General features: G+C 41.8%; 1 protein-coding gene across 1 annotated transcript in view; it reads left to right on the plus strand.

Annotated features, from left to right (window-relative positions):
• Positions 1-20933, plus strand: part of VWF (von Willebrand factor) — a 115082-nt gene extending 94149 nt beyond the window's left edge. The window contains exons 42-52 of the mRNA XM_075856019.1: positions 3498-3703; positions 4318-4467; positions 8283-8411; positions 9338-9521; positions 10725-10765; positions 15388-15504; positions 15623-15721; positions 15846-15974; positions 18393-18432; positions 19018-19112; positions 20112-20933. Coding sequence (XP_075712134.1) covers positions 3498-3703; positions 4318-4467; positions 8283-8411; positions 9338-9521; positions 10725-10765; positions 15388-15504; positions 15623-15721; positions 15846-15974; positions 18393-18432; positions 19018-19112; positions 20112-20300 — 1379 coding nt within the window. The 3' untranslated portion in view covers positions 20301-20933. The remainder of the gene's footprint in view (positions 1-3497; positions 3704-4317; positions 4468-8282; positions 8412-9337; positions 9522-10724; positions 10766-15387; positions 15505-15622; positions 15722-15845; positions 15975-18392; positions 18433-19017; positions 19113-20111) is intronic.
• Positions 20934-21208: the final 275 nt, after the last annotated feature.

The raw sequence follows: 21208 nt of genomic DNA on the forward strand, positions 1-21208 counted from the left end.
TCTGGAGAATTACAAAAATTTACTGGAGTACTCCTTGACGTCAGCAGATGGCGCTGTTTACCCTGCCCCCCAACTGATGGCAGTAAACACCTGGCGCATCAGGTACCTGAAAAGTGTTTTCCAGATGATCTCCTGTTAATTACATTACATAATAGTCATTTTGATGTAGCAGAGCAGAGTTTGTCAGACGCACAAACAATTGTGATATCAGAATCTGTGGTTTTACATGGGACTGCTTTTATCTTAACTTTTTTTTTTTTTTAAAGATATACAACTATATGCTTGTACCCCATATCTGTTGGTGTTTTACATACTGTATAAACACCCTAGAGCTACTGCCCTATGGCAATACCCTTCCCCTTATACTGACATAATATTCTCTCCTGACATGTCTGTTTTAGTAAATACTTGTATTCCCCATGAAATAACAATTATGGAGCATCTCCCCCTAGAACTAGTTTTGTATCGTTCCTCTGTTATTGCTCATGGAAATTTATGAATAAATTAAAAACTGGGTGTTTCCATTCCCTTCTTAAAGGGGCGTGTCCCTACACAGCCTGGCACTGTCAGCAGTGATTGGACAATGTCAGACTGTCTAGGGCAGGGGTCTCAAGCACGCGGCCCGCGGGCCGCATGCGGCCCCTGGGGCTGTCATCTGCGGCCCGCGGGACACAGAGCCGCTAGTATCGGCTCTGCTCCGAGACTCTGGAATTCCCTGACATCGCTGTCCACATATGAACAGCGATGTCTGGGGCTTCCCCAGAACCGGAGTCCCGAGCAGAGCGCTGGTGTCGGCTCTGCTCCGGGACTCTGTGGAATTCCCTGACATCGCTGCCCATATATGGACAGTGTGTCAGGGTCTTGCCCAGAGCGGAGCAGAGCGCTGGTGTCGGCTCTGCTCCTGGACTCTGTGGAATACCCTGACATCGCTGTCCACATATGAACAGCGATGTCTGGGGCTTCCCCAGAGCCGGAGTCCCGAGCAGAGCGCTGGTGTCGGCTCTGCTCCGGGACTCTGTGGAATTCCCTGACATCGCTGCCCATATATGGACAGTGTGTCAGGGTCTTGCCCAGAGCGGAGCAGAGCGCTGGTGTCGGCTCTGCTACTGGACTCTGTGGAATTCCCTGACATCGCTGTCCACATATGAACAGCGATGTCTGGTGCTTCGCCGGAGTCCCGAGCAGAGCGCTGGTGTCGGCTCTGCTCCGGGACTCTGTGGAATTCCCTGACATCGCTGCCCATATATGGACAGTGTGTCAGGGTCTTCCCCAGAGCGGAGCCCCGGGCAGAGCGCTATTATCGGCTCTGCTCCGGGACTCTGGGGAAGCCTCTGACATCGCTGTCCATACATCGACAATGATGTCAGGGGCTTCCCCAGAGCAGGAGTCCCAGTGATGTCAGGAGCACAGCTGGAGTCCCAGGAAGAGCCTACTAGCGCTCTGCCTGGGACTCCAGCTCTGGGCAAGCCCCTGACATCACTGGGGCAGCCTCTACAGAGGGCACTGGGGCAGCCTCTACAGAGGGCACTGGGGCAGCCTCTACAGAGGGCACTGGGGCAGCCTCTACAGAGGGGACTGGGGCAGCCTCTACAGAGGGCACTGGGGCAGCCTCTACAGAGGGCACTGGGGCAGCCTCTACAGAGGGCACTGGGGCAGCCTCTACAGAGGGCACTTTGGCAGCCTCTACAGAGGGCAATTTGGCAGCCTCTACAGAGGGCACTGTGGCAACCTCTACAGAGGGCACTGTGGCAGCCTCTACAGAGGGCACTGGGGCAGCCTCTACAGAGGGCACTTTGGCAGCCTCTACAGAGGGCAATTTGGCAGCCTCTACAGAGGGCACTGTGGCAACCTCTACAGAGGGCACTGTGGCAGCCTCTACAGAGGGCACTGTGGCAGCCTCTACAGAGGGCACTGTGGCGTTATCTACAAGTGGGTGTGTGACAGTATCAGAAGAGGACACTGGCATTATCTAGGGGTGTGTTGCATTATCTACAGAGGGCACTGTGGCCTTATCTACAGAGGGCACCGTGGCCTTATCTACAGCGGGCACTGTGGCCTTATCTACGGAGGGCACTGTGGCCTTATCTACGGAGGGCACTGTGGCCTTATCTACAGAGGGCACTGTGGCCTTATCTAGGGGTGTGTTGCATTATCCACAGAGGGCACTGCGGCAGCATCCACAGAGGGCACTGCGGCAGCATCCACAGAGGGCACTGCGGCACTATCTAAAAAGGGGCTGCCCAATCTTGACATGTGTGTCTGCCAAACGCTGCCAACTGAGCCACCGGACTGCATTTAGCGACACTTAAACTGGAAAACTGGATTGTTGAAATAAGCACGTGGAGAAATATCTCAAATTTTAAACCTAGCGGTATTATTATAGTAATGTAGTATTATTCTAGTAATATAGTGTTATAGTAGTTCAAATAACTAATTGATTAACAATAATTTTGTATTGTATCAAATTTGAAAGTAATGCGGCCCGTCAACTTCCCATTTTTTCTATATGCGGCCCACTTATCCGGCCGAGTTTGAGACCCCTGGTCTAGGGACACACCCCCACATGCAGACACCCAGTTGTCAATTTTTTTCATAAATTTCTAGGAGTAATAACAGAGGAATGGCACAACGTAAACTAAGAAAATGTGCTTCAGAATTGTTATATTATTAGGAATGACATTTATTATAACATAAGTATTTACTAATACAAACATGTCAGGAGAGGTCAAAAGTCCTCTTTAAAGGGGTTCTCCAGATAAGACATGCCCCTTGTCAAACAAATATAGCCTCCATGATGACTAACTGATCACAGGGCATAAACCCCTGAGGATCCGCTGCTACCACCAGGTGGAGCTGCCCGGACCTGCACATAACCGTTGCAGCTGCAAATTGAAGCAAGGGGTGCTTATGGCAGCGGATCTACGCACTGGCTGACTCGGGGGTTCATATACCATAACAGGGCATATTGAAAGGCGTCCTCACAGGATGACCCCTTAAATGAAACAGGTCGATCAGGATGAACAGTGCTTTAAAGAGGACCTGTCACCTCTCCTGACATGTCTGTGTTACTAAATACTTGTATTTCCTATAAAATAACAATTCTGGAACATCTTTTCTTAGAACTGTACGTTGTGCCGGTCCTCTGTTATTCCTCCTGGAAATGTTTAAATAAATTGACAACTGGGTGTTACTAGTTAGGTGTGTGTCCTTATGCTGTCTAATACTGTCCAATCAGTGCTGTCAGAGTGAAACTGGGTAGGGACACACCCCTTTGACAACGGGAATGGTAACACCCAGTTGTCAATTTATTCATATATTTCTAGGAGGAACAACAGAGGAATGGCACAACAGATTTCTAAGAAAATATGCTCCAGAATAGTGATTTCATGAGGAACAAATTTGTTTTTTAATCTTAATTAAACAATGCTGCATCTGTATCTGCCATCTGTGGAGCCTCCTGGAATAGATCTTTATTGTCCTTTGTTTCATATTATCAGCTTGTCGGAGGGAAACATGTCCTATGTTACGACGTCCCAGCTGCCCATCCTACAAAAGGCTTACTAGTAAGACCACAGCGTGCTGCGATACCTATGAATGTACATGCAGTTGTATCAATTCCACCGACACCTGTCCATCTGGATATATATCTGCTATACACATCAACGAGTGTGGCTGCACCACTGTCACCTGTGACGCAGATAAGGTGAGGAGACTGGTAGACATGTCCTACGGCTTAAAGGGGAATTACACTACATCACAAATTGATTATGTACAGAACTAAATCCGCATTAATAGGTCCTGACCGATGATGGGTTCTAAAATGTTCTGGATTATCGGAAGTTCATAAAAATAAAAAATATATAAAACTTTAGACAATCCCACTTTATTAAGCAGGTCTTCCTGCGACTAGCTGATCACGGTGGTCCCACTGCTGACAAATAGAAGGTTCTCAATCCTATTGTATTTACATATCTCTCAACATTTAAATCTCCGTCCCTGATCCACCACCACAAAAAGTCCAAGAAATGAAATTTTGGGCAAATTTACATAACCCCGCCCATATTGATGTCGATTTCCGAGAGAAGGGTATAAGCAGGATGGCAGTATTCATGTCATGTTATCCTCCATCTCATTACCAAAGGCATAACTTGAAGCTCCTGGGGCTCCAATGCAACCTCTGCACCCCCTATAGTCACACCTGGGCTCATTACTTCATCACACGGCCTCCTAGTTGTGTAAAACGGTATAATATTAATATGGGTCTGATATTTGCCACTTCTGCTTAGTAAATGACTGCCATTTCTTTGCAAATTATAGGTCTGTGTACATAAGAATAATGTTTACCATGTTGGGAGCTCGTGGGAAGATGGCTGCCTGAATTGTAAGTGCACCGATACGATCGACCCGATCACCAACCTTCTCAGTGTGATGTGTGAGAAGAAGCAGTGTAATGAAAACTGCAGTCCCGTAAGTACATAAAATCACAGTACATATAATAAGTATTGTCATTTGTTGCATTGTCCTCGATTCCCATTTTCCGAATATTAGGATACATATTCTTGTCAATAGGGGGCAGTATTACGTTAAGTTATAGCTGGCAAAAAGTGGCTGCATTCTGCTAATGGAACCTGGAGGGCAGCGGTTGGAGTGGGTTGTATTTTGATTTCTTGCCAGAAAGCTGGATATAATTTTCCCAAATGGTAACCAGCCCATACCCATGCCTCAAGAGCTGCCAATCCCTGTTCCCACATGCCCATCCCCTAACCAACAAGATATCCAGCCATACTCGACCTAGACCAGAACTTCACGGTTTCTTGTCCATTCATTTCAAGCAGACTAGTCTCTCCCAACATGTCTGTTTTAGTATACTTATTCTGGAACAATTCTGGAACATATTTTCTTAGAACTCTATGTTGTTCCGTTCCTCTGTTATTCCACTTAGAAATTTTGGACTAAATTGACAACAACACCCGTTATCACTTGGGGGCGTGTCCCTACACAGACTGACACTGCCCAATCAGTGCTGACAGAGTAAGACTGTGTAGGGACACGCCCCTTTTACTAGGAGAATGGTAACACCCACTTGTCAATTTATTCATAAATTTCTATGAGGAATAAAAGAGGAACGGCACAACATAATGTTCTAAAAATATATGTTCCAGAATTGTTATTTCATGGGGAATACAAGTATTTACTAAAATAGATGTGTCAGGAGAGGAGACACGTCCCCTTTAATAGCTACTTTTGTGCAGACAAGGGTTCCCATCACACCTAGGAGTAGACAACCTTGAAGTCACAATATTCAAGAGGTTCATTAGATGTTGTGTCTCCAAGGTTGTCTACCCCTGTACTCGTGTAGATATGAAAGTGTTTCTAATACCTTAGTCATGATCTTGACTTCGTGAGGCATCTGCTTCATTGAGGTTGCACAAGTTACCAAGGAGGACACATTTCTGAACCTCATTTCAGGTCAATAAGAGCCGAATGTGACTTTTCTTCAGTGCCTTATTAGTGGAAAAATGTCTGGCTTGCATTACGGCACAAATGAGGTGCCATGGCCGCGGCTAATTCTAATGTAGGCACCAGTCTAAACAGAGATTAATTTAGCAGCACGGTTCCGTGAAAACCACCACTTTGTCTTCATGGCCGGAGCTCCTTAGAAGAGCTTAGTGTATACTTCACTTTGGTTTATAATATATTCCGAGGCACTTCTACTTCCACAAGTGTGTTGACTTTACAGAAAATGTTTGGGAATATCTATGGGGAACAATGAGTACGCTGTGTTTTATGACCTCTCCTTCGTAAGTGCTTCAAAGCTTTCTTCCATTTCGACACGTTCTAATTGAAAAAGCAGTATACCAAGCCAGAAGACCAGGCGAGGTATTCACCGAATGCGTGGCATGACTCCTTGGGTGGTCAGGGGCAAGTATTATACTCATGATGGCTCCTCGGGAGGGGGAACAAGATGATGTTGTTGTTTAGTGCTAAATAATTTACTGTCCTGTCAAAGGAAACTACAGATGACCCTTTGTGGAATCATTAGAACCCGGCTTTTTTTGTTAAGGCTCGGCATTGAATTTTTTATAACCCATCCGGTTGATAAAATACAATCTTATGGGATCACAAGGTCAAAAATCATTCACAATGATGAATGATAAAATAAATACATATAAATAATTCAACGTTTTATACTAAGGTTGTGTAACCTTTTTTAGCTGGAGTAGCCAATATAATTTTGACATTTTTATAGAGATTCCTGTGTTAAAAGAATAGGAAATTCTGGAGGGGGTTCATCATTTTGCAGGTGTGTAGAACACAAGTGACCATGGGTGATAATGAGTAGGAAAGTCTGTGTGAGGGCTACGCTGGAGTTATTCGGGGCCACATACACTGTTTTGTAAGGAATGTTATATTTCTCTCAGAAGACTTATAATTTTTTGAAGGTTCTTAGTTAAGGACTTTGCACAAACTTTTTGGAAAATATTTTGAGTTTGATGCATATGTAATTAAAAAGTCATGCATCAATAGGACTTACAGATATCTCATTAGAAAAGATGGATTGATTTTTTTTTACGACAATTTGTCATTCAGAATTGGTTGTTTTTGGTCTTCCCGACGGATCAAGACGCACCAGTTGTGAAATTGAGAATGCACGTGTTTTTATTGGAAGGGATAAGATGACAAGGGCAGCCAATACCATTTGGACTAGTCGTTCAGTGCAGTATAGATGTGTCCTTCCTTATCTTTCCTCATGTCTCACCATATCCTGAGATGTGGCGCGAGATGACAGCTTTGAAAAGAAACATGATTTTGCGATACTCTGTCACGAGATGTCTATGCAATATGTGTCTATGGCTGTGATTTTGTGATTTTTCTAGCATGTCGCGATATTGTATTTAATTTGTTTCATGAGATACTTGAGTCCTTAACAGCTTGTGAGCCACCATGTTACTTTTCATCGCATGCTATGTTTTTGGTTGATATAAAACTCTCAAAAACATCTCCTAAAATCTTATATGGCTTCTGTTGTCATCCTTTCCTGTTTTTTTTTTTTTTACAAATAAATATGTGCCCTAGGATATTATAGCCTAAATGAGGGATAACTTTTCATTCTGATCACTGTACAAATATTGGCAAATCAAAATGATAAATGTAAAAACCATCTTCTAGACAGAGATATACATAGATCATATGAGGTCCAACTAGAAATTCAAAAATAGGTCCCACTTCTCACCCTCTTCCTATGAGAGGAAAGTTGATACTTGCTTAACCCCATATCTTATCTCTCGTGGGACAAAAGGGCATCATGACCCCTTGGGCTGGTTCTTCCCTTCTGTGTTTGCAGTCCCTACATTTGGGGGAGGTGAATGATGGGTTTCAACTTGAGCTGTAGACCCTTTTCAGTGGGTTTAGAGGTCAACTTGCAGTTCCTGTGAGGCTATACAAAATCTGTTACAGGGCCCCAACCTACCATGTGTCATTGTATCATTTATATTACTGGGGTCTTCTTACATGGTCAAAAAACCTTTAGGCCACCTTAGGCACCAGGACCTGGGTGTGACTGCTACCTTTTCACCCCAATAGCTATACTTCTAGTTTCAATGTAGTCATAGGGGCTACCTTTAGTTTATGTACACTCATGCTTTTTCTGAAACCATATGAGGGGACATTGGCCCAGTGGGAATTACCAATTTTTGTAAAAAATTTTACATACATTTCCTTTTACAACAGTGCAAACCCCTTATGTAACTATCAATTCCCAACTGTACAAAAGTCCTTGTTCTACAGTAGGTTGTACAGCACATATCCTATAGCACGTGCGAGGCATGACTCAGGGCTTTCTCCGTTCCGCTGCCTAACCTTCATTTTAATTAAAGTCAAGCACTTCAGCAAACACCTGGATCCAGGTAAAAACCTTCTTCTTGTTTGCCTTCCATTAGAGTAATAAAATCAGTCAATAGACAAGAGATAGTACAAGGGAGAGAATGTGCCGGATGTAGAATGATAAATATTCAAATTTTTTCTTTTATGGGGGAACAGGAGGTTTAACATCAAATAAATTGTAGATTCTTAGCTGAGGACGGATCATGTTCCCTGGTCACATTTGCCCTAAATATATTTGTCGTGTCTGTCAATATGACTCTGCAATGATTCCTCTGTACCTAATCTATAATCCACCACTTTTCCCATAATATAGTAATTCAGATCAACTGATTATATAAACTATTATTACACCAAATAAATGATATTAAAATGTGATTATATATTATCTCCCCCTATAGGGCTTTAAGTATATGATTAAGGAACACGAGTGCTGCGGAAGCTGCAAGAGGGCCGTGTGTGAACAGGAGGTGATCTCCAAAAGGAGAGGAGACGTTGATGTATCTGAGAGTGACAAGCGCTACTATAGTGTAAGGGAAAGTGCTGACCAGCGTCCATTTCTTTTATATTATCTGTATGTACCACAGGAGAATTCTATCCTTATAGGACTATTATGTTATTCACATTATTTTTTTAGCGGTCGTCTGGTTTAGAAACCCCATTTTTAAATACCCGTTAGGGAATTTTATAAAGGGAATTCCTTATTTACGACCCTCATCTATTAGCCAGATTAGAGAGTGGCTACAAAGAGCGTGTCTCACTCTGGAGGACCCAGCACGTCCATCTATTACATGGACAGCCCAGTGATTTCAATAGGAACCATGTAATGCCTAATTTCTCCTGTGGTGGCGCTGCAGGGAAATAAGACACTTGCTGCCAGGTTCCCTCACAGTTTTCTGCTAATTACTGGAGGATCCAGCCACGGGACAAAGTGGGATTGTCCAAAGCAGAGAACCACTTTAATGTGTAAAAAAGTTATTTATTTACTGGCCTACTATGTGAAATGAGGCTGAATTGAACTGCAATACCAGACACAGTCTACAGACAGATGTGGCACTGTTTCTGTAAAAAACTAAATAATCCCGGACAATCCCTTAAACTCATTGGTACTCTTGCTGCTATATATTTTCTACAGCAATGGCTGCATGACTGACTTTTAGCTCTGCTCTATTAGGGCACAGCTATGATCAGTGACTCCAGATTGCCTTCTATTGAATCTATGGCCGTCTGAAATTAACCTAATTTTTACAGATGATGTCGAAGACACAGGCTGCTGCGCTTTTTCAGTGTCTATACTTCCACCATGCTTTACACTGCAGCTGTGCTTGCTCAGATTGAAGCAAAGTAGCGATCCTCTATAATTCTGGACTAGCTGAATATCTAGGTGTAAGGATGTTTTTTTTCCCATTGTTTCCAATATTACATATATCGATTGGTACTGGTTGGGTCATTGCAGGTTGGTGCGAGGTGGACATCTCCCTATGATCCTTGTATCATTAATGAATGTGCTCAAGTGAATGGAGAAGTCTTCACCCTGCAGAGAAACATCTCCTGCTCTGATCTAGAGACCAAGAAATGTCCTACAGGCTTTGAGCTGAGCTGCACACATGGTTCTGAATGTTGTCCCGTGTGCCAGTGTGGTAAGAACCTTCTCGATCATTAGGTTGCATAATGTTATCGTTTTACATCGATCTTACAAGAGGACCTCAAAGGGGTTATCTCACTAAGACAACCCCTTTCCATATGCCCTATTAGGACAGATGGGCTAGAGCCGCTTAGTATCGTCTGCTCCAGAGGACCCATCCCATCCAAGTATTACATTGAATGGCCCCATGTAATACAACATATACCCTGTGGCATATGTATGGTTGGCCACAAGTTCCTCTGGCGATCCCAGTTGATCACCGGGAATTTCTAAAGCAGATCCATGCTTCATTTCAAAAAGATGTTATCATCGGGATAAGACAACTAATTTAAAGGGGTATTCCTGCCTTAAACATTTTTGGCATATCCAAACGATATGCCATAAATGCCTAATAGTCCCAGCTCTGGAACCCGAAAACTATCCCAACAACGGATAGTAAGGCGGCCGGCTGAGAATGAATGTGCATGATTCTCTACATTCACTTCTAGGGTAGTTACGAAAGCAACTAAACACACTCTCATAGAGAAGAAGGGAAAGAGCCACGCATGCGTGGCCACCTCTCCATTCATTCTTTACCTTGATGCCGTGGCTAGTGGCCACCTCACCAGGCAACACAGGGATTGGGTGACCCCCTTCGTGGAGATAGGTGCTGAGACTCACATCTGTCAGACATTTATGGCATATCCTGTGGATAATCCATAAATGTCTAAGGTGGGAATACCCTTAAATGTGGGGTTGTAGGCATTTGCACAGGGTGACAGTGTATGGGGCACAATGGACCACTCCACAATGTTTTGTCTTCATAGACTGTGGAGAAATCGGGTAGTAGGGAGCAGACTTCTTCCCACTGCCTTTGACTAGGACTTTATTACAGACCTGTGTTGTATGGATCCATAATACAATATCTATAGACTGCTATTGGCCCGTATTGTATCTGTGTGTCTCTGATCCATAAGATGCTTTCATATGGAGTCAGTAAAAAAAATAAATGGTGGCATGTTACATCGCATGTCATATTACGGAGGTATTCTTCCCCATTAGCATTGGAAAATACGGTGCATCATGGAAGTATTATAGGGTGGAGTAATACAGAACCATAAGGACCCCATGTGCCATCGTCCAGATGTAGTTGATGTATTTTCATTCCGTTTTTAGGGTAACAGATTTCTAATTTTATATATATGATTTTTTTTTAAAGAACCCATTCCTGGCTGCCTCCATAATGGAACTATTATTGGGGTAAGTACAGAAACGGGCCATTGTAGATCCACCTACAAAGGTCTATAACAACATCTACAAGCAACCTATTCCCAGCTCCCATGTTGTAACATAGGGGTGCATACTTGTCAGTATGTAACCTGACACAAAATGGGATTGGATATAAAGAGAAGTAGGACAACCTTTACTTTCTGCCAATCAGGACTCTAGAAGAGCTAAGGGACAGCCCCCGAGGAAGCTGAAATGGCTTAAATGTATCTATTTTTTTTATTTTTGGGGAATTATTTACATTGCGGATTTTGACAACACTCAAAAACAGCAAAACCAAGATTAAGGTTTTTTTTTACTGCAAAGATTGTCCTCCAAACCTAAAATATTATGCATTAAACTCTTAGGATATATTCACAGGCAGCAGATTGGTTGCAAAAATTTTGGTTATCCATACATCTAAATGGGGTTGTTTCTGCAGCAGTTGCATGGATTTCTGCTATTCAGATGAATAGGACAGTAGTATAAGTTTTTGCAACAAATCTGCCGTGTGAGAATAGACCCTTAAAGAGACATTAAGGTGGCTGATAAAATGCAGACTGTATAACGATTTCTCAGTGTTGTTTAGAAATGAATTTTTCTTTTTTGAAACTAAAAATAAGACGTTGCACTTAATAGCACAGATCAAGGGAGTAATTAAGATTGGCAGCAGATGTTTGGTTGCTAGGGAAGGCAGTCTTTTCCCCTGGAGGCTTTCCCTCAGGTGGCTGTAAATGTGCAAGCAATTGTTCAGAATTCTGAATATATTGTATACCGCCCACTGTATGAGTGCACGTCTCCCCCCGCCCGCACCTCCCGCCTGCATATAATGTCTATCTAGCCATAAGAAGACTGCAAACAGAAGTCGCCAGGCACTAATCTAAGAGAACAAACACTTTCTGCTTTACACATTACGTCAATGACTAGTTTCAGATGCAGGATGAATTCTCATCTGTGATACAACCATACAGTGCCCATATGATAAAATTACAGTGTTCATATCATATAACCATCCAGTGCACACATGATAAAACTATACAGTGCCCATAGGATACTACCATACAGTGCCCATAGGATACTACCATACAGTGCCCATATGATACAACCACACAGTGCCCATATGATACAAGCACACAGTGGCCATATGATACAACCACACAGTGCCCATATGATACAACCACACAGTGCCCATATGATACAACCATAAGGTGCACATATGATACAACTATGCAGTGATTATATGCAACAACCATAGTGTTCATATGATACAACCTTACAGTGCCCATATGATACAATCATACAACTATACAGTGCCCATAGGATACAATCATATAACTATAGAGTGCCCATATGATACAACCATACAGTGCCCATAGTATACAACCATACGGTATAATATGATACACCCATACAGTGCCCATATGATACAACTATACAGTGCTCATATGACACAACCATACAACTATACAGTGCCCATATGATAAAGCCATACAGTGCCCATATGATACATCCATACAGAGTTCATATGATTCAACCATACAGTGCCCACATGATAAAACTATAGTGTTTATATGATATAACCATCCAGTGCACACATGATACAACAATACAGTGCCCATATGAGACAACCATAGAGTGCCCATATGATACAAACATAGAGTGCCCATATGATACAACCATAGGGTGCTCATATGATACAACCATAGAGTGCCCATATGATACAACCATAGAGTGCCCATGTGATACAACCATAGAGTACCCATATGATACAACCATAGAGTGCCCATATGATACAACTATAGTGCCCTTATGATATAACTATACAGTGCCCATATGATGCAACATACAGTGTTCATATGATACAACTATACAGTGCCCATATGATACAACTATACAGTTCCCATATGATACAACCATACAGTGTTCATATAATACAACTATACAGTGCCCATATGATACAACCATACAATGCCCATAGTATACAACTATAAGGTATCATATGATAAACCCATACGGCACCCATATAATACAACCATACAGTGCCCATATGATACAACCATAGTGCCCATATGATACAACCATAGAGTGCCAATATGATACAACCATAGAGTGCCCATATGATACAACCATAGAGTGCCCATATGATACAACCATAGAGTGCCCATATGATACAACCATAGAGTGCCCATGTGATACAATCATAGAGTGGCCATGTGATACAACCATAGTGTGCCCATATGATACAACTATACAGTGCCCATTTGATGCAACCATAGAGTGCCCATATGATACAACCATAGAGTGCCCATATGATACAACCATAGAGTGCCTATATGATACAACCATAGAGTGCCCATATGACACAACCATACAGTGCCCATAGTATACAACTATAAGGTATTATATGATAAACCCATACGGCACACATATAATACAACCATACAGTGCCCATATGATACAACCATAGTGTCCATATGATACAACCATAGAGTGCCCATATGATACAACCATAGAGTGCGCATATGATACAACCATAGAGTGCCCATATGATACAACCATACAGTGCCCATATGATACAACTATACAGTACCCATATGATACAACTATACAGTGCCCATATGATACAACTATACAGTGTTCATATGATACAACTATACAGTGCCCATATGATACAACTATACAGTGTTCATATGATACAACTATACAGTGGCCATATGATACAACTATACAGTACCCATATGATACAACTATACAGTGCCCATATGATACAACTATACAGTGTTCATATGATACAACTATACAGTGCCCATATGATACAACTATACAGTGCCCATAGTTTACAACCATACGGTATCATATGATAAACCCATACAGTGCCCATATAATACAACTATACTGTGTGTATATGATACAACCATACACTGAAAAAGTTTCATAGATAGGAGATTGAACAAGAGGCAGGACTCCAGGATAACTGATGTTGAGTTCTTCAGTGACTTTGGAAGAAGGTAGTGCTAGGGGGGGACAAGTAAATCTAAATAACACATTTCATAGGAGACAACCACATATGAAACGGCAATGTAGTATTGAATGCTGCTCATTCCTGGTACTAGTTACTAGTTCCTAGTTACCATCAGGCAATGTACAGTATTAAAGACGGCTTCCTCCAGAGCCGTATAAGAGCATAAGGCTATGTTCACACGGGGTATTTTGCAGGAGGAATATCTGCCTCAAAATTCCGTTTGGAAGTTTGAGGCAGATATTCCTCTCCCTGCACGCCGATTTTCGCTGAGATTTTCGCGCCGTTTTTCGCCCGCGGCCATTGAGGGCCGTGGGCATAAAACAGCGCGAAATACGCTTTCTCTGCCTCCCATTGAAGTCAATGGGAGGTCAGAAGCGGAAACGCCCGAAGATAGGGCATGTCGCTTCTTTTTCCCGCGAGGCAGTTTTACTGCTCGCGGGAAAAAGACGTCGACGCCTCCCATTGAAATCAATGGGAGGCGTTCTCGGGCCGTTTTTGCCGAGTTTTGCGACGCGGTTTCCGCGTCAAAAAACTCGGCAAAATACTCCGTGTGAACATAGCCTAAATGTGGTATTATAATTATTATTTTTATAATTACTATTATTATTATTATCATTAATAAAATAAACGCTGCTGCTGGTATCATTATAGGGGAGCTATAACTGCAAACATTATGCCGACACTGTAGCTGGCACTATTATGGGGGTACTGTGGTTGACTCTGATATGGGCACAATGATTTTAATAGCATTCTATTAACCCCAATCTACTAAGCTGTGTGAGAGATGTGAGCTCCATCACAGGGATTGACATGAATCTCACCTTCATCTTCAGAAAGATCTTCTGCATCAGCTGGGGTGACAATTATAAAGAATAAAGCAAAGAATATGAAGAGTCCCCTTGGGTTTCTGTTATCTGCAGCCTCATACTTTATCATATGTCTTAAATACTAGGGATCTAAAATTCTTATTATTTACAGCAGAGAGCACATATAGACAGCTCCCTTAGTTACAATGGGCGCTGTGGGACCCATTTAATGGGAAGCCCATCTTGGGTTGGCTGTAATGCCTTCCTTTGGGCAGTATCATAAGGGTTATGTTGACCTTCTCTCCAACAAGGGATTATAATGGTAAGGCAGTAAAGTCTCTGGACTGCCTCTACTAAGGTGGGTTGGCGTACGTACCATAGAAACAGTCTGCTCTGGGGTCCATGGAGAGGGCACCCTGTCCAGATTGGTCCGATCCCCATTTCCATTGAGACCTGTTGAGGATTCCCTTTTTTCAGAGGAACTGTATTGTTGGGGTGGGGAATTGGGTCATGTAAGGGCGGTGGAGAGGGGAACAAACACCAGACCCTTCTGCCCTAGATGGAAAAATCTGGAACCTTAATGGGGGGGGGGGGACAGTTTTATATGGGGCTCCTTCTCTTCTATTAAAGACACTGGCGTGGCCTAAACCAGCACTGGGCGGATGGGGAGATTTTTATATTTTTTTGTGGGACCTTAAATAACGGCATTGCTTTCATTTTGCATTTTTACTAATAAGAATGAATATTAACCATTTACAGCATAACTTCACAGATTTTTTTTTTTTCAGCCTGGAAAAACTTTAATGTTCGACGAATGCTCCTCGTGTGAATGCAGTGTTTCCAGTGGATCTATTACAAGCTATAAACTTTCCTGTAGACGGATCCGATGTGAGCCATGTCCAGAGGTCAGTATGACCGATCCATAAGCCATAACTTGTTAGCCCCAGTATTTCGTCCTCTGTTATCTTTTGGCTTCATATTTATATAGTTTTTTTGTAGTAATTTTTAGCTTTTTCTTTATAGAATACAGTTTTACAGAAGACCAGTGGAGCATGTTGTGGTAAATGTGTATTGATAGCCTGTCCTGTCACTATGAAGAATGGAAATCGCGTCACTGTAGAGGTGAGGGCTTCTCCACTATGACCCGCACCGATCATATACTGATGACCTATCCGGAGGAGAGGTCATCAGTTGTCCGATCATCGAAAACCCGTGTGCATTGAGTAATAATGTCTTATCCTTTCAGCCTAATGAAACCTTACGAGATGGCTGTAACACTTACACCTGCAAAGAAAATGAGCAAGGTGACCTGATGTTGGTAACGAGCAAGACCACATGCCCGGTCTTTAGTAGAGAAAAATGTCTGGCTGATGGGGTAAGCGCTTGTATATCCGTGAACAGATGAACACTTATTAATAGGGACAAGGTTCTCTCGTTTAGTCTAATTGTCGGAAGTAATGTCAATCCTGATTTTTTTAGATTTTCACCCTCATATTTCCATAAATCAGGCACCGCAATATATTCAGTTAAAAACCTAAGAGGAGGAACCACGGAGAGAGAACAAAGAAGGGGGGAGGAGAGAGCAGAGGCTGTGCATTTCAATAAAGCCTGGGAGACTGAGTGATAAATAATAGCTCTATCACTGCTGTTATAACTTACTTTCGGGAGCGAGCTATAGCAGTTAGAAAAGTCACAGTCAGCCTGATAGAATAAGGAATGTTTCTAGCACAGCTAAGTTTAGATTCGTAAGCAAAGCTGTGCTTTTAGGTGAATTTCCTCCTTTTAACACTATGTCAATTTTATGTCCGAAATTCAGTGCTGATTCATTTCTTAATATATCTTTAGAGCGGTCAGAGCTCAATTATTCTGATACAGAGCTCCAAGTCTATTAATAGCCATAAAGTTAAATTATAAAATTCTGGCTGCCTGCAGTCACCACTAGAGGGAGCTTACTGCATACTATGATATTATTCAGTTTAACCGGTTCAGGACTGGGCTATTTTGAGCCTTCAGGACCAGACATCGTTTAGCCTTTTTTAGCACGTGTTAGTTAATCGGCTATAACTATTTTATTTGTTGGGCTAGCAAAGTGATTTTTGCAATGTTTTTACCGTAGACAATGCAGGTCTCTTTTTTTTTAGCATTTTTATACACACCCTTTTTCCTATTTTATAATTTTTAGGCTTGAAGTTTGAAAATAATAGTAAAAAAATAAGCTTTTTTACTTTTTAGCTATTTTTTTTCTGGTAATAACATAGTTTTACCCTAAAATAGACCTTTTATTTGTGATCGTCATTGTCTACTGTAAATTTTAATATATTACATGTCTATTTTAGGGTAATTAGCTCAGGGCTAGTGTTACAACAATGATTAGTGGGGGGGAACGTTTTTTTGGGGGTGGGTATTTTATGTGTATTTATTATACATTTTTTTGCACTTTATTTTACTGTTATTTTTTTAAAATATTATAGTCTGTCCCTCAAAGGTAAAAAAAAAGACCTTTGGGGGACTTTATTTTCTTTTTCTTTCTTCTTTTACACCATGTTTTTCCACTCCCTGAAACTGGAGCTGCACAGTGCCCCAGTTACAGGGGAAATCAGCCCTCATATAGTGACTATTGTCACTAATAGGGCTGTGCTGGGTCTAGTAAGACCCAGCAGCAGTCTGCCACTAACGGCACTCGGCGATCATGTGACCAGTCAAATGATCACCAGGACCAATAGATGCAACAGCGCTTCCGCTGCCTCCATTCATATACACAGTGCTCATTGAGCGCTGTGTAGAAGAGATCAGAGAAGATAGAAGCAGCGAAAGCTGCTACTATCCTCTCCCCAGGGTCCCCGGCAGTCACTGACAGCCGGAGACCCGACATTCAGCTGCCCGATCGCTCGGGCAGCAAGCTAAAACCCGTGCTGTAAATATTCTATTGCGCGGGTTTTAACGACCCTGACCGCTGGTCGTAAATACACAGCCAGCGGTCGGGAACCTGTTAATATATAAACAGTAGGCAGTAAGTGCCTATGCTTACCCTCCTTTCACAGTTTCCTATAGGAGATGGGACCTTCTAGCAGCTACTCCAATGGGTACCGTTCCTAGGACAGGGAAGCCTGGAACATGGCTGCCCTTGCCTCCGTACGTCAGGTTTTGAGGAAGTGCTCGATGTGTCAATTTGGTCTTTTCTACCCTGTAGTGTTTTCTAATGGGGTTGTGCCTGTGAACAATCCCTACTTGTTAAAATAAAGGCCCTTCATAATAAGCTGATCACAAATGATCCCCCTGCTGGGACCCCCAGCGATCAGATGTAATCTGTGGGGAAACCTGGAAGTAAGTGTTCAATTTCCCTACAGCTCCACCACAGGGGAGATTAAGTATTACACAGTGCTCATTCACATCAATGGGTTGTCTGTGTTATACAGAACAGGTTCTCCAGAGCGAGAGACGCTACTTGTAGCCGCTCTCCACACTAATTAAGAGATGAGGATTCTAAACAGAGGACCCCAACTATTAACTCAGAATTATTTAATAGGGTGTATGAAAATGGATTTTCTAAACTTGACATCCCTTTTAAATATCATATGGGGAAGGTGGATATGGGTGACCTAATCTAGGCCCCTCATTCCATAGACCAGTCACTGCCCAATAGCATGCTGTTATATAATGAGTCATCGTGTATCACACACTACAGTAGTATATATTTACGCCGTATAAGGTATCTATTCTATTATAAAACTATATTAATATTATTCATTTTTATATATATATTTTATTCATACAAATATGTTTTCTCTTCTAGGGTAAAATTAAACAGCTTGATGATTCCTGTTGTGAAACCTGTAAGTAAAGAAATATATATGGATCAAAACGAAATATTTTTTTCATTGAATTAAATTGCATGGTTTTCAAGATGGTTGTTTAAAAGGGATTATACTGTATATTAGAAAAAAAACAACTCCACTCTTGTCCATTTTCTTGAATAAGGCGGAGCTGTATCTATCTATCTATCTATTTATCTATCTATCTATCTATCTATCTATCTATCTATCTATCTATCTATCTATCTATCTATCTATCTATCTATCTATCTATCTATCTATCTATCTATCTCATATCTATCTATCTATCTATCTATCTATCTATCTATCTATCTATCTATCTATCTATCTATCTATCTATCTATCTATCTATCTATCTATCTATCTATCTATCTCTCTCTCTCTCTCTCTCTCTCTCTATCTATCTATCTTAGACAAACCTCAGATAATGTATCTATAGTATATAAACTATTTCAGTAGTATTTATCGAACCTGGGCAGCCACTTTATAAGACCTGTAATTTGTAGATTATTTTTTCATTCTACCTTTTGACAATTATTTCTACAAGTGATGATGATATTTAATGAGTTCTATGTCATATTTTAGGTGCGGAGCCAGAATGTAAACAAAGAGGAGTTCCCAAATACATTCAAATTGATGACTGCGTGTCAGAGAGAGAGCTGAGCATACTGTCTTGTATGGTAAGACAAAGGAGTGCATTGATATGCCCCATAGAAATGTCTATACAACGAGGACATAGGATTATACATGGCGGTATTTATACTAGGCACTTTAAATCCCCAATGTTCCCCATATGCAAGTGCCTAGCTTACAAAAGCATTTATGCAGCCCTATAAAGAGCATTTCCTCCGAAAATAAGGAAAATATGGTAAATATTCTATCATATATAAAGAGGTGACCCGGGACTAGCTGATTGATGCCATGAGGCACGAGCTTCAAGGCGCTCCTGAAGTACCTTAAAATCACATGAAATTGGTGACCCCACTTGATCAGTATGACACTCTGCACATGCACTCCTTTTTTGTCACTGGAAATTTGCCCTAATGAGTGTCTTCTGTCCCTCCTAAGGATCTAGGGGAGGTATGAATGGCCATCAGGTTCCTAACCCCCTGCAACCCTTGGCTGGCCTTCTGGTGACGCCAACAAGAGCCATGGTGGAATGCTTGGGTGGCAGCCAGGCAGACCCCAGGGCCAGAAAGCCTTCCTATAAGTTTCATCCTGTTAGTTGACCCTCACTGGGCGTTCTGTCTCAAAAAATATTGGGGCCCTTTTCCTTTTGGATAGCGCTTGCAATGGACTGTTTCCAAATTAAGTTTCTGTGTGGCATCTTCACACTTGGGTGTAAGAAAGCACCGCCTCAGACTTTGATGTCTTCAGATGGGTTGTCTCTGGTTTGGTTTATAACCCAAGTCATGTTTAAGACTCTTTAAGGCGTCGGACATTGACTAACAGAGTAGCCACCAACCGGTGGTACCGGTGAGACAGTTTCTCCTTCTGTAGGAGTGCTATTAGGCTTATTTCAGATATGAAAATGGAGGAAGAAGGAGAAGGCCATTGTTTGGTGCAGTTCTCCTGCTTTTCGGGCCCCATAAACTTACCTCTGACACCACGACTGGGCCATGTGTGGCTCTTTATATTGAATCTTTTAAACAATATCTGTTATTTTGTCTTTATTGTAGGGTAAATGCACCAGTACGTCCAACTACAACACGAAGACCCGCAGTATGGAAGATCAGTGCACCTGCTGCTCAGCCACACAGACTGAATTGGTGAATGTTTCCCTCCGATGCACCAACGGGACCATTGTAGAACGTGAAGTTACGCAAGCCGAAAACTGTGAATGTGTTTCCCGGAAATGTAACAAATAAAAATGGCAGACTTGGATGTGTAAACTGAAGACTATGCTCTGTACCCATCTATCCCGCCCTGCCAGTTATTAGTATTACGGCGACAAAAATAAAATACATTATGTATGTGAGATTATACCTTTTTGCGCATTTTTCAGCTTATATGTTCTGTGTGGTGGGAGCGGTCATAAAGAAAAAGTTGCTGTAAAGAGCAAATGAATCAGCGCTACCAATGGTTAAATACCAGAAAAACAATGTATTTTACCCCTTATGTACAATTTTAAGTGTTTTCAATGTTTGAAATGTAAAAATGTACCATTTTTTTTTAGTTGTTTTTGGGAAAAAATTATTCTATATAGTATAAAGCATAGACTATTTCATATTTTTATTTCAGTAATGCATTAAAGCTTTGAGTACTTCATTTTGAGGTTGGTAAATCCGTCTGTAAATAAAAATTGCAATGTGTACTGAAATGGACAAGAAATTTAACTACTGCTTTCTGCAAAATCACGAGCTCGTGAATTCTATCTGTTACATATTAGAAGAATATTTTCATGGATGGTTTTTGTGCATTTTTTTTTTCTTTTAAAGAGTTGCAAAAAGAAGGACGAGTTTTAACAATAAAAATAAAGTAAATTCTGTGCAACTTGAAAATGTGTCCATGTTCTTCCAACACTTTATCCACCGGCTAAAATGTAAACCAGATTCTATGATTTCATCTTTTTGTCCGAAACCTCGGGTGTTGACGATGGACCTTGTTTGACCTCAAGGTAGTGGTGGGACCAGTACTTGTCAGGCCCTATTCGTGTTTGTGTTGTACGTTTTAGCTTTTACTCCGGGAAAGCCACCGACGTACGAGCTAAACGTGTCCACCGGACTACAATAGCTCAACGGAGGGCAAAAGAGTGTCCTTTTGGGCTCTGTCTGGC

This window comes from Rhinoderma darwinii, chromosome 3 (assembly GCF_050947455.1).
Source record: "Rhinoderma darwinii isolate aRhiDar2 chromosome 3, aRhiDar2.hap1, whole genome shotgun sequence".
In the NCBI taxonomy this organism is placed as follows: domain Eukaryota; kingdom Metazoa; phylum Chordata; class Amphibia; order Anura; family Rhinodermatidae; genus Rhinoderma; species Rhinoderma darwinii.